The 14,377-nt window shown below is 42.2% G+C and overlaps 1 protein-coding gene across 2 annotated transcripts in view; it reads left to right on the top strand.

Annotated features, from left to right (window-relative positions):
• Nucleotides 1-5,771: 5,771 nt before the first annotated feature.
• The window catches only part of U2SURP (U2 snRNP-associated SURP domain containing), a 58,989-nt gene continuing 50,383 nt past the window's right edge, over nt 5,772-14,377 (top strand). The window contains exon 1 of one of the 2 annotated variants that reach the window (XM_008586946.1): nt 5,772-5,836. In XM_008586946.1, coding sequence (XP_008585168.1) covers nt 5,792-5,836 — 45 coding nt within the window. In that variant the 5' untranslated portion in view covers nt 5,772-5,791. The remainder of the gene's footprint in view (nt 5,837-14,377) is intronic. The other variant, XM_008586947.1, reaches the window with a different exon arrangement.

Below are 14,377 nucleotides of genomic sequence, written 5' to 3'. Positions count from 1 at the left end.
AAGCTGTGCCCTGCCAGCCAGGGACAAAATAAACAGAAAGTTCATCATAGGTCTCGTGGTGGGCAGAATAATGGTCCTCCAAAGATGTCAATATCCTAATTCCCAGAGTCTGTGAAAGCTCTTGAGATGGGAGATTATCCCGGATTGTCATAGTGGGCCAAGTATAATCACTAGGGTCTGCAGAAGTGGAAGGTTGTGGAGTTATAGAAGATGTAAATTTGGAGGCAGATGTCAGAGAGAAGACACTGCACTGCTGGCTTCGAAAATGGAGGAGGGGGTCACAATTCAAGGACTGTAGGTAAATTCTAGAAGCTGGAAAAGGCAAGAAAAAGGATTCTCTCCTCTGGAGCCTCCAAGATGAACACAGTCCTGCCATCACATTTTATACTTCTGACCACCAGAACTGTAAGATAATGCATGTGTGTTGCTATAAGCCACTAATGTTGTGGTAATTTGTTACAGCAGCAATAGGAACCATACAGATTTCCACCTGTCCTCCATCTGTCTTTGACACTGCCTGGTCTCACTGGTGCACAGAGCAGGACATTTCTACTTTGTTCCCTTTTCTTCCCAAGTTATGGAGATATCCTGATGTCTTGACACAAGCCTGTAACTGTTTCTCTAACAGGGTTTCTGACCATTGACATTCTTTGGGTATCCTCACAGTCCCTGAGTTTTGTCTGTGAATTTAAAATTCTGTAATTTCAGTTCCATGGTTAGCTAAAAAAATTAATATATAACTCAATGTATAACCCAAAAAGTCATCCTCATCCTCATGAGAGCATTAAAAGCATTCTCATTAAAGTCAGGAGCAAGACAAAGATGTCCATTAGCACTGCTCTTTTTTTTTTTTGTCTTTTTTCCGTGTCCGGCAATGGATCGCAACCCTCAGTGTCGCTCCCGCACCAGACCGGGACTGGCAACGGGATCGCAACCCTCAGTGCTGCTCCCGCGCCTCGCTCAGCCAGTGAGCGGGAACCGGTCTGTATGTGGGATCCGAACCCTCGGGCGGGAGCGCCGCCGCGCTTCCCAAGCGGCGCACTATCCAGTGCACCACCGGGCCGGCCCCTAGCACTGCTCTTAACATCATTCTGGAGGTACTGGCTAATGTAATTATACAAGGGGGAAAAAGATGTAAAAACTAGGACAGGAGGAGGTAAGTTTGTAATTATTTGCAAATGATATGATTGTACTTGTATACCTGAAAGCTTAAGAGAATAAACTGAAAAACAATTATACAAATAATAAAAGAATTCAGTAAACGCATTACACAACATTAGTGCACAGCAACAGTAGATTAACAACAATTACTTAGGATATATACAAATAATGGAAAAACTTATTCAACTTACAGTGACAACAGAAAACATAAAATACCTAAGAATTAATGTAACAGGAAGTATGCAAAGTCAGTGTGAAGAAACTTGAACGAAATTTGAAAAAGAAGAAATGTGTGTCATGTTCTTTGACTGACTCACCACAATAGCAATATCAAAATAAAACCTCATGTGTTAAGACTACTGCAGGTGGACTTCTGTTATTAACAACCAAATGAAATTGATAAGAGAAACAGTCTTGTTTCATTTTCTCTTCATAATTTCATTCTCTACCCAGCCTTTTATATTACCTGGTCTTGTCTCGAGAGTTTCAGTCACGTGGGGATATACAGGCTCTCCACTGGCCAAAGACAGGCTACGGGTTAAGTGAGGCCTTTTGTGTGGTGGTCCAAGCCAAGCACATGGGCTGTCCAGATGTCGCCATCTGCTGTTCTCATGACCTGCCACCTTGAGTCCTCCTTTGCCTCACACACAAACACACACACTCACTTAGGAACCCCTCTGGACTATCCTATGTTTTATTAATCCTGTTGATACAATAATTGCTACACAGCAAAGGTATTCTCACGTTACAATAGTTAAAATAGCTTTTTATATCACCATATATCACCATAGTTAAAATAGCAATTTATATTATCTTCAGCCCGTCACCAGCCCATTCTTGGGCTATGCTGCTTTTCGACACCATTTTTACATATCTCTTATCTCCCAGGCATTTGTAGTTTTAAAAAATGCCATTGCTAATTACTACTGTCAAAGGAATTCTGTATATAATCAATAAGTGAGTCAGGTAATTTTTTGATGAGGGAGGGGAGAAAGGGAGAAGCTGCTGTTGCCATGAAACCTTCCTTGTGAGGCTAGTGGTGCGGGGTGGGATTGGGGCGGGCAATCAAGAAAATCTTCCATTCCACACCACCAACATCCTCCATGGAGGCTCTTCCCTGACTATTCCTAGAAGCCACTAGGATCTCTCTTAGCGGAAGAGGCTAAGTCTGATTTTTAGTTGTCTCTTTTTTTTTTAATCTTCTTTCTTCAGTGTCTGACACATGCTAGAAAATTCAATAAATGCCAAATCACCAAATGGATGAGATTGTGCTTTCACCAACTGCTGTGGATTGATTGTATCCCCCAAAGTCCATATATTGGAAGCTTAATCCCCACTGTTAACTGTTGAGGGTGGGAAATCCTATTATGGTAATTGAAGGGTGGGGCCTTGAAGAGATGATTAGATTGTAGGACCATGTCTAGTGAATAAATTAATAATTGCAGTCAGGGGTGTGCTTCTGAAAGCTTTAAAGGGAGAGCACGTGAGAGTCTCTCTCTTTCTGTTCCACCATTTCTGTCATGTGAGATCCCTGGGTCACTGTCACCACCACCAAGACCCTCACCAGATGTGTTTCCTGGACTTTGGACTTCTCAGCCTATGAAACTGTAAGCAATAGATTTTATTTTCTTACAAATCACCCAGTTCCAGGTATTTTGTTATAAGCAACAGAAACGGACTAATACACCAACCTACATCCTAAAGCCTAGAAAGCAGGGAGAAGCTGCTTAAAAATTCTCTAGTATGGAAGCATCACCAAGTAGGAGCATCCATTGGCATGATACAGGAGGTTTTAGCTTTGGGGCAATCATGTTTCAGGTCTCTTTCAGTGCGCAAAGTTTCCACAGCCATTCGTATTGTTAAAGTGCTCTTTCCATTACACATTTTTCCTCCCTTATTTTAAAATAAATTAAAACATTTTGGGAGGCCTCTGAAAGTATTGTGGGCCCTAGGTACAGAGCCTTCTGTGCCTAATTGACAAGTCAGTTCTGGCTGGTGCCTGGGGTACTGGTTGTTAATGTTTTGATCATCATTCCTGGGTAAAACTTACACTGTACATTGGAATTAGAAAACTGAAATGTCCATAAGCAGGCTGGGTATGAGGAATGTGTATATGTGGTGAAGTCCTGGTCAACTGGTGTGCACAACCCCCTTCCCAAGAAGGCCCTGTGGCTCACTTCAACTGGATTGTCACTCAGTGTTGCCAGACCTTACCATTTTTCAAGAAAAGCTGGAAACCCTGAGTTTTATGTAAACTCTCCCAATTATACAATGCTAGCTCAAATTTAAAAGACAAAAAATCTCCTTGATTGAGCCAAACAAAACACCTCAATCAGTACTATCTCTGGCACAACTTTGTAATTTCTGTTGAACATAGTTGCTGCACAGAGAACTGTTAAAGACAAATGGCAGGTGTAGGGACTAGAGAATCAACACATAAGTAAAAACATAAGGCATGGTTTTAGTGTGACTGTATAAAGGTAATATTAATTACAGTAAATTGTATGATTCCTACTATTTAAGCTTAGTCCCTTGGCAATAATAACTGTAAATCTAATTAAAATTTTCAGATTCAGTAAAATTCCATTTGTATTATCTTCATGCTATCTCACCCTCCTTAATTTTTAGTTTGAATAGTAGGACCAAGATTTCATGACTTAAATGTATTAAGGAGAACTCTGTTCATAATCATGATTTTGACTTTTTAAAAGTATACTTAGGGGGCTAGCTAGTTAGTCCAGTTGGTTAGAACAGGTGTAATAACACCAAGGTCAAGGGTTCAGATTGCCAAGATCAAGGGTTCAGATCCCCATGCTGGCCAGCTGGCAAAAAAAAAAAAAGAAAGAAAGAAAGAAAGAAAGAAAAGTGTGACAGGATCCAAGATTGGAAATAAATCATTTGGGTTGCAGGTACAAAGCATCATTTTATTTTAATTTCATGTATAGCACTTGTCACTTTCTGATCATTTACCTGATTGCTTACTTGTTTATTGTCTGTTCTTCTACTCCCATCCCCTCACACAAAACAGGAGGCCTAGCTTGCGGATTCCTCAGTGCTTAGCACATATTCCTTCCTGAGGGCCAGCCATGTGTCAGATCCTGTTCCGAATGCTTTCCTCACCCCCCACTCCCATCCCCACACCCACCATCCAACAGACAAAATTCTTTCTCTAGAGCTGGCTGAGATGCTTTCTCCTCTGTGAAACCCATCCCACCTCTTCATTCAGCTCCTACTCAGAATTAATTACATCTTTCAGAGTTCCCTCAGCTATTGGACCTTTTCCCCCAAGCATCAATTTAATTATGCATAGTGTCAGCTTGCTGTTTCCTTGCTTGTCTCTCCCATTCCTCATCAAATTTTAAATCATACGAAGGCAGTGTATTTTCATGTGTCTTTCGGCCTTACAACACTTTGGTCAGGTTTTTATACACAAAACGGGCCTCAAAAGTATTTTGAATAAATGAATTACAGAGAGAGGATCATGAACACCACGCCCAGTCCTCTGGGCAATCCCTTTTAAAACACAAATCTGACCACTTCAACCTGTTGAAGATCAGTCTTCAGCCTCAGAATAGAATTCTAACCCCTAAGCACAGTGGTTACCTCAGGGCCCTGTGTGAACTTGCTCCCACCCACCTCTCCAGCCTCGAACCTCCCCGCACCTGGTCTAGTAAAACTGGACTGCTTATGGTGACCTGCACTTATGGTGAAGGGCTGTACTCCTTCACGTCACAAGGCTTTTACTTCAACTACTTCCTCTGCCTGGAAAGCCCTTTCCACTTTCCTCGCCGGGCTTGCTTCGGACGTGACCTTCTCATGCAAGCTTTCCTTATGTAAACCCAAATCCTGACTAAGAACTTTTCAAAAGAAGTACAGAAAAGCTTATAGTGCTTCCCCCATTTATGTGATTAAAAATGAAAGCAATACTAAAGCGTAAAGTATAATTTTAAAAATGACACATAATTTAACAGATTTAGAATACGGTCTATATTTTCTATTTTCTCTCATTCACTGTCTCTGCATGTACCCATTTTGCAGACGCCTTAAACAGAGAGTCAACGGGGGACCCCCTCAGGGTAGGTCAGACGCTCCTCTCTGTCTCAACATTCACCATCTCAACGTGCACAGACTGCAAGTTTGCTTCTCCCACCGGGGTGTGAGCTCTCGAAGCGGCGCGGGCAGCGTCTTTGTCGATTGAGCGTCCGACCTTTTAGGTCAGTCCAGGTCTATTTTCGAGCTGTCGTAGAATCCCCTCCCCACACGGCCAATGCATTTCCCTTTTAAGAGCGGCTCCCTTCCCGCCCTAGCAACACAAGGGCTTCGCATCTATCAAGGGCTGGGGCTGGAAAAAGACTGAAATATCAACCAGCTCTGAAAGGGCAAGGAGGTTCTCTTACGCCGGGACCCAAAACGAGCCCAGGTACGGAAACTCCCAGAACCAGCGGAGTGGGCGGGGCCGGGGAAGTGACTGACGCCGGAAATCACGGGACGCAGCGTCGCCCGAATCGACTTTTTCGGCGGTCGACTACTTAGCCTTGCAGGCGCTGCTGGCGGGCTCTGCTGAGATCCGCGCTTTCGGTGCTTGACTCGCCGTGCTGCTGCCACCGCCGAAGGAGGGGCGAAGCTCAAGATGGCGGACAAAACGCCAGGCGGGTCTCAGAAGGCCAGTTCAAAGGTAATTTCTTAGAGGATTTCCTAAGTCATTGGGTCTGTCGCTGTCGTCTGGGACCTGCAGACGCTTCTGGTCTCTGAGGGGCGACTGGTGTGGAGGTCTGCGTTCCGGTAGCGGCCGGTAGGCCCAGGCGCCGCCGCACTGTGGTGCGCAGGTTGAAAGGCCTGGTGTTTCCCCTGAGTCCCAGCCTGGATTCTGCTCGAGACTGGCGTGCCCAGGGGGTCGCGGCGTGAGTAGAGCGGCCCGCGCCTGGCGTCGGAGTGAGGGCGGGACGTCAGTCGCTGTCGTCTGGGACCTGCAGACGCTTCTGGTCTCTGAGGGGCGACTGGTGTGGAGGTCTGCGTTCCGGTAGCGGCCGGTAGGCCCAGGCGCCGCCGCACTGTGGTGCGCAGGTTGAAAGGCCTGGTGTTTCCCCTGAGTCCCAGCCTGGATTCTGCTCGAGACTGGCGTGCCCAGGGGGTCGCGGCGTGAGTAGAGCGGCCCGCGCCTGGCGTCGGAGTGAGGTCGGGACGTCAGAGTGCGACCCGAAGCCGCGAAGACGCGCCCCTGTACCCCGGCGTGCTGCGCTCCGAGGCCGCCGGATAGGGCCCGGGAGAGGCGGGAATCGCTTCCCAGAGCTGAAGTTTCTGCTTCTTTCTTCCGAATTCTTTGGTGTTGGATCCCCACTGGCTTCTGGCCTCCCTCTACTTCCCTCATGCCCTCCAGAGAATAAATAACCTCTAGGTTCGCACGCTGTGAGGGGAGGACCTGTAGTAGGAGGACGCGGGGTGGGAAGTGCAGAGGCGGGAGCAGCTCTCCTTTGCGATGCTGCATAGCCAAGGTTAATGCTACAGTCTGCACGTGGTCTTTACCTCATTTCAGAGGAGGTAAAAAATGAGCACTTGTTTTGAGGTTCGAGGACTCGGGGTCTCCTTCATGTCCATGTTGTGTGTTCCATTGAAAGGAGAACTTCCATAGACTCGGAAGCTACCTAACATTATTAAATTGCACTTGAGTTTATATGGAGCCGTGTGCACGCATTGTGAAATCAGTGAGCTGTAGAAGCAGTCATTTGTAGGGTGGTTCTTATCATCAGATCTTAGTTGCCATATAGGGCGGGTCATTTACTTGTTTTCTGCTTTGAGTTTTCTAATTTCGAACACGGTGTTAAAAGTAATAGGTACTGACCTGAAGTAGTTGTTAAGCTTTTTGATGCTAATGCAAGAGGTTGTGTAACACTTAAAAGTTCTAGGACTGTTACATCTTAAAGAGTGTGTATAATTATAAGTCGGTTATCAGGAAGTTACGTTTACAGGAAAAGGGGGAGAGCCTTGCGTGTGTTCGGTGAAACATAACCCATTTTATACTTGATTTCTCAGTTTCTGATAAGTCTGAATTTTAAAGCTGTTGGTGAATGTTGTTTACCAGATAATTAGCTCGTAATTAGTAATGGCCTTACCACACATTCTTTAAGGAGAAACTATGGTAGGGGTTCAGTTATGGTTGATTTACATCATGCCCTTAACTCCATGTCAGTTACTTCCCTCCCCAGTACATTTCTCCTTCTCTTCCTTGCAGGGGAGGGAAATAGGTGGGTACCTCACTCTGCTCACTCATCTCCTCAGTAGACTCATGACAAAAACAGCTCCCACTTACTGTTGGGAGCTATTACTAAAGCTAGCTACATGCATAATAATTAACTCACAATTTTTGTTTCTCGTCAAAGTAATTTGTATCTGGTGTTTGAGGCCTGGGTTCATTGAAAATATTTCAATGTTTATGTTCAGGCTTCCTTCTAAAGTAGTACTTCATATGGTTGTGAATGTGTGGCTGTTCCCTAATAGGTCAGTTATTGGAATTTACAGTAATCTTTTCAGTTTATATTGTTTTAGATTGTTGTCTGTTGATGCTGTTAACACATTTCTTACGGATCTCTGTAAAAGGAATCAAAATATCTCAACTCAAATAGTGTTGATGTGGTTCATCCATTAATAGGGAGGCTGCATAATGTAGAAAGATTACGGATTTTGATAACAAACAAGAGACCTGGGTTCAAATCTTGACTTGGTAATTAATTATATTTTCGATAATATTCAGGCAAATTGCTCAGACTCTCAATTCCTCTTTTGTAATGTGGATATAATCCCTTTTTACAGGGTTGATATAAAGACTAAAGTAAATGCATATAAAGTGCATAATAAATCTTAGTTTCTTTCTCCTCTCCTTTTTTGTTCTTAGAGGAAATAAAAAGTATGGTACTTTTCAAAATATTAGGATAAATTTTAATTTATCATCATTAGCTGTCATAATGACTGCCCAGATTGCTGCTTTTTATTTCTAACACAAGTCCAGAATTTGTTAGAGAGAGTAGAAGATCATTTTGGCTAATACTACAGTATTTGGAATTTCTAGTCTTTGATCTCTGTGGTTTGATTTCCTTTCCTCTGGGGAGAGCAGATAAATAGCTTATATTCTACAATATGGGTGGAGTAAACAGATACTTCTGTTTGATGTTTATTTTTTTTTCTTTGGTAGTTAAAATTTCCATTGATATGGATAGGGATGCTAGACCTTGAGGACATGGAGTAAGATACTTCTGTTTGATGTTTATTTTTTTTCTTTGGTAGTTAAAATTTCCATTGATATGGATAGGGATGCTAGACCTTGAGGACAATGTTAATTTAATTTAATTTTATTATTATTATTTTTTTAAAAGATGACCAGTAAGGGGATCTTAACCCTTGACTTGGTGTTGTCAGCACCACACTCTCCCAAGTGAGCCACAGGCTGGCCCGACAATGTTTATTTTAAAATGTGCAATATACAGGATTTTTTCCATTGACAATGGAAAAATAATTAATGTCTCTTAAATATAAAATAAAGAGACTAAGTTAGGTAACCACTATAGTTCTTTCTAACTTCATTTTATGTATGTATAGTCAAATAACTTACCTTTATGCATAGTTGTCCCTAATGAAGAGACCTCCCCGATGCCCTTTTATTTTTTGTGTAATTTAAATGTTTTCGAATTAATGTAATTCAGTAAGTGTTTTAGAATTGAGCTAAAATTTTCCTATGCATTTATTCCTGTTTATCACCAGACTACAGTATTGCTTGGTGGGGGAGGGGTGTTGATGCCATGTTGTAACACTGATTTTGAGAGAGATGGAGAGCCTATAATTGTTTGCTTGTGAAATTGTTAAGCATATTTTCTTAGAATTTAATTTATAAAAATTAATTTATTAGAGGGTATAAAGAGAATGTGGTATTTTTTCCTGCATCTCCTGTGCTGGTAACATTGCTATTATAATGGAATCGTGTGTCCTGTTATTTTACTCTGTGACAGTGCCTATTTTTTGCTATATCGGTAAAAAAAAAAAAATAGAGTTAAAGAGGTGAAAATAGAAAATAGAAAATATTACTGGCTTCCTTTAAAAAAAAAAAAAAAATAGAGTTAAAGAGGTGAAAATAGAAAATAGAAAATATTACTGGCTTCCTTGGATATCCAGTGCTGAATTGTTTGGGAACTATTTTGACTCACTGAAAGTATCACTCTTAAGAAATAAGTAAAATGCAGATCTGTTCAAGGCTTGTGATCCTTAGGTATTTATTACTGTCAGTGTGCATTTTTTGTGGTACCTGAAGGTATAACGGGAAAAGCTCCAAACAAAACACAAACCTTGAAAATTAGGCTCTTCACAGTTTGCCAGTTTTAGTTTAAACTGAATGTTTATTATGGTATGGTTGTTAACTATATTAATGTATATGGTGGTTAGTGTTTTGGGTGGAATGTTGTGTTTTTGGGTGGAAGGTGTAACAGTGAACTTCCATTTTCTTGATTGGTACTTAAAAAGTGAATCTGCAGTACTTGTGCTGGAGTATGACTGTCGATATGGTTTTAAAGATAACTATTTTACTGGATTGAATTGATTTCTGAAAGTCTAGTTTTTATTTTCTTTTGGTTTTTATTCCTGAAGCTTTGTTTTCTCTGGAAAGTAAACCTAAGAAAGACACCCATTTGCCTTACTGGCAAATGAGAGAAAGGCTCATTTAATATGCAAGTTGAAGACTGACATATTAAATGAAGAAATATTAAATTGAAGACTGTCTACATCTTTTTACAAAGAGCATCATTTTTGAAATAAAAACTTGTTACAGGAAAATTAAAAACTATGATATTACAAATTATTCATCACATACTGTTGTAAGTAGTTTTAATATTTTAGTGCACAACAGTCATGTACTGGATATTTTGATGACATGACTTTTTTGTGTGTGTGTGTGTCCGGCAACGGATTGCAACCCTCAGTGTCGCGCCCGTACCGGACCGGGACCGGCAACGGGATCGCAACCCTCAGTGTTGCACCCGCACCTCGCTCAGCCAGTGAGTGGGAACCGGTCTGTATGTGGGATCCGAACCCTCAGCGGGAGCGCCGCCACGCTCCCAAGCGGCGCAACACCGAGGTGCGCCACCAGGCCGGACCGATGACATGACTTTTTTGAAAGCAAGATACATTTGCCAGTAGCACTTGAGGCTATTGATACTGTTAGATGTCTGTTCTTTGAGGAGTTAAATTTTTTCACTAGGCCCTTTCTCAGTTTAGATAAGTGACAGGACAATTCAGAGTGTACTTACAATTTTTCTTTTCTTTTCTTTTTTTTTTTTTTTCCTTTTTTCCTTTTTTTGTCTTTTTTCATGTCCGGCAATGGATCGCAACCCTCAGTGTCGCGCCTGTACCGGACCGGGACCGGCAACGGGATCGCAACCCTCAGTGTTGCACCTGTACCGGACCGGGACCGGCAACGGGATCGCAACCCTCGGTGTTGCGTCCGCACCGCGCTCAGCCAGTGAGCAGGAACCGGTTTCCACATGGGATCTGAACCCTCGGCGGGAGCGCCGCCGCGCTCCTAAACGGCGCACTCTCCAGTGCGCCACCGGGCCAGCCCTACAATTTTTCATATATTGGTAGTGTTTGGGATGTAATTAAAAAAATTTTTTTTAGGTTTATTTAACTTTATTGTAATAGTGCATGTCTTGATTTTATAAAGTTTGAGAAGTGGATACCTTGGTTTGGCTTGGATGGTGGTGTTAAGCTAGGTAGCTGCTACTCATTGATGAGAGGACAGCATAGCATGTTGACAATGTGGAGTGTGATTTTATTTAGTAGGTACTTGTTCTGACAAGTCAACAAGCATATTGAGGCGCTGTGACTTGCCTGATCTTGTGCTTGATTCTGAGGTAGAAAATGTTAAAGAAGACTGTACCCACTTTGGGGGAGCATGCTGTCTAGTAGAAGAGAGTCAACATGTAATAGTTACAAGGCAGATATTAGAAGTATCTAAAAAGTTCAGAGAAAGAAGTGACAACTGCTTGAATGGAGGATAAGAAGGGGGAGGCTTCAAGGACATAGTGGAATTTGGTTGATTGGGTCCTTTGAACAATGAGTAGAGTTTTGAAGGATTACAGATAGGGGTATAAAAAAAAAGAGATGGGTGTGGTGAAGAAAATAAATTACTGGGAAATGGATTGATAAATGGTCTGGTTTAGCCAGTGCATAGGGCACTTGCATGGGTAATAAAAGGAGCTGATACTGGAAGGATAAGTTTGGGCTAAATTGTGGAGGGCTTTGAATGCTAGAGAATAAAATTAGAGAGCCATGGAAATTTTGAGGCAGGAAAGTCTTTTAGGAAAATATTCTGGGGCATAGTTTAGGAAAGATTTGGGGGTGAGGAGGATCAGTTTGGAGGTTATTGCAGTGGTGCTGGTAAATATTGAGGATTACTTTAAAAATCTTACCTGAGATCCTCTCCTTGGGAAGCTTTCCCAAATAATCCCACCCCCGTGTCCAGTTAAGATTTTCCTGTCCTTTGTGTTCTTGAGGCATAGCCATATTGTTTTACTTGTCTCTTTTATTAGCTCCTAAGGGCAGGAACTAGGACTGTGTCTTCCTATTTACTTTGTATCTCTAATGCAAGGCACAGCACTAACCTAGTAAGAGGTGCCCAGTAAATGGTTAAATAAAGGGAACATTTGAACTACAATGGTATTTAGAAATGAAAAGAAGTTTCCGCGTGGAAGATCTGTGTTAGAGGTGAGATGAACAGGATTTTGACTCAGTTGATTATGGGGGATAAAGCAGGAGTCCAGGATAACTCTGTTATAATGCTGCTGCTGGCTAACACTTAATGAGCAATCACTAAGTACCAAACACCGTTCTGAGTGCTTCACCTGTATTTGCCCTTCACAACAATCCTATAAAGCGGGTGCTATTCAGCTTTATAGATGGAGAAACTAGGCCCAGAATTAGAAAGCTGGTAAAGGGCCGGCCCGGTGGCGCACTGGAGAGTGCGCAGCTTGGGAGCTTGGCGGGAGAGGGTTTGGATCCCATGTGGAGACCGGTTCCCGCTCACTGGCTGAGCGTGGTGCGGGCGCAACACCGAGGGTTGCGATCCCGTTACTGGTCAGTAAAAAAGACAAAAAGGAAAAAAAAAAAGCTAGTAAATGTTAAAACCAGGAAGTCTGATTCCAGAACCTGTGCACTTAATATTTTACTACTTCCAGATTATGAGCGATTGAGAGTTACAATCCAGTATCAGAAATAGGAAGGGGAAGAGGAGAAGCTAGTTTGGGAAGAATATTAATATGTTGGATGTGAGGAGCTTGCAGACATTCAGGTGGTGATGTATGAGAACAGATTGAAACCCAAGATAAGGGACCTGCAGGTCAAGAATTGGAAATCATCTCAGTACACAAAAGGTGTTTATGCTTCTTATGGGAAAGATTATTAAACTTGTGGAGATGAAAGTTGATGCTTTTAAAGGGTGAGAAGGGAAAGAAGACATTTAGGAGACAGATATGAGAATGGAAAGTTGACTAGGCAGAATGGTGGTGGTGGTGTAGGAATGTTGTTGTGGATAGCTTGCTAATTTGAAAACTCAGGTATGGAGCTTTCACCTGGAGTTGGAGCAGCTAGAAAAAAATTTGTTTTATTCTCAGCCAGCAAGGTATAGGGCCATCAGGTGTAGTGTAGTTGGCTTTATCTTTATCCCTTCATCAGCCATCAGAAAGATTTTTTCCTTTCCGATTTTCTTGCTATCCTTCCCTACATTTGTACTATCTGCTTTCTTTGCCCTAAGATAAATTTCTCTTGTGTCTGCTTCTTTATTGCCTCAGACTTCCCTTATTCTGCCCATTTCTTGCTTTTAGGTGTTTTCATTTAGATGAGGAATTGTGCTGTAGACTTCAGAAGATCTTTAGCCATCATTAGTTTGTGTTCATCAGTTAATAAAAATAAAAACCCAAGACATATTAAGAATATAGTTGTTTCAGGTTAAGAAGAGGGAGAGGCCCAACTTCTGAAATAACAATACATTTTTTCTTTACCTCGACCACTACCTTTAGAAGTCGGTTATTCTTTTTAAAATCTTATCAACTTTTGTTGTATCTCTCTAACTGTTCTTAAGCCTAAAATTCCATTCTGAATGCCCTGTGGCTGTAGCTCCCCTGAGTGGAAAATGTCTGGTTTGCAGTAAATGTGGTCGATTACATCTTAGGTTAATTGAAATTAGGTGATGCATCTTACGAAGCCATGCTGTTACAGCTCTATTAGCAAATTCATCAAATTGTGTTATTTGGAAAGCTGACAAAAGTGCCATTTTTGAACTGATTGTTTTTGTTTAGAGATTACCAATTTGGTGAATGGTTATACAAGTGAGATTATTGAAGATTAGATTACAGAGCTTCATCTCTAAATGACTTGGAGTCGGGAAAGATTTAACTGTGTGGAAATAGAGTGTCCAGGTTCTCTTAGCTTTTATTTTTAAATCCTAGAAATGATGATTTCAAAGAAAGGCTAGCACTTTCTTAGCTATTCTCTTGCATGCTTATTCCTGTGGATGAAGTTTAGAATTATGTTGGTGACTCTTTTCCCCTTGCAAAGATTGCCTTTGGAATTTTGAGCTGTTGAATGAAATTGTGTTAAGAAATATATAAGCAAATTTGGGTATCGTTGACATCATCTTAATATTGAGTTTTCCCATCCAGGAATATGAGTCTTTTCAAAGGGTGAATTGAGTAACTGAATCCTTCCTAAATTTTGTGTTTTCTTTTTCTTTTTTTTTCCTTTTTGTCTTTTTTTGTGTCCGGCAACGGGATTGCTACCCTCGATGCTGCGCCCGCACATCGCACAGCCAGCGAACGGGAACCGGTCTGTATGTGGGATCCGAACCCTCGGCGGGAGTGCCGCCGCACTCCTAAGCGGCGCACTGTAGCAGTGCGCCACCGGGCCGGCCCGTAAATTTTCTGCTACCCTCGGTGCTGCGCCCGCACCTCGCTCAGCCAGCGAACGGGAACCGGTCTGTATGTGGGATCCGAACCCTCGGCGGGAGCGCCGCCGCACTCCTAAGCGGCGCACTGTAGCAGTGCGCCACCGGGCCGGCCCGTAAATTTTGTGTTTTCTTCATAAAGGTTGTGTACATTTCTTAAGCTGTTTTTTAGGTGTTTTAGATTTGTTGTTGCTGTTATGATTAGGGTATTATTTTTGTTACCCAGCAGGTTAATACTGG

This window comes from Galeopterus variegatus, unplaced genomic scaffold, assembly GCF_000696425.1.
Source record: "Galeopterus variegatus unplaced genomic scaffold, G_variegatus-3.0.2 Scaffold4183, whole genome shotgun sequence".
Taxonomy (NCBI): domain Eukaryota; kingdom Metazoa; phylum Chordata; class Mammalia; order Dermoptera; family Cynocephalidae; genus Galeopterus; species Galeopterus variegatus.
Note: the sequence above shows the minus strand (reverse complement) of the source record. Positions and strands in the feature narration are given on the sequence as shown.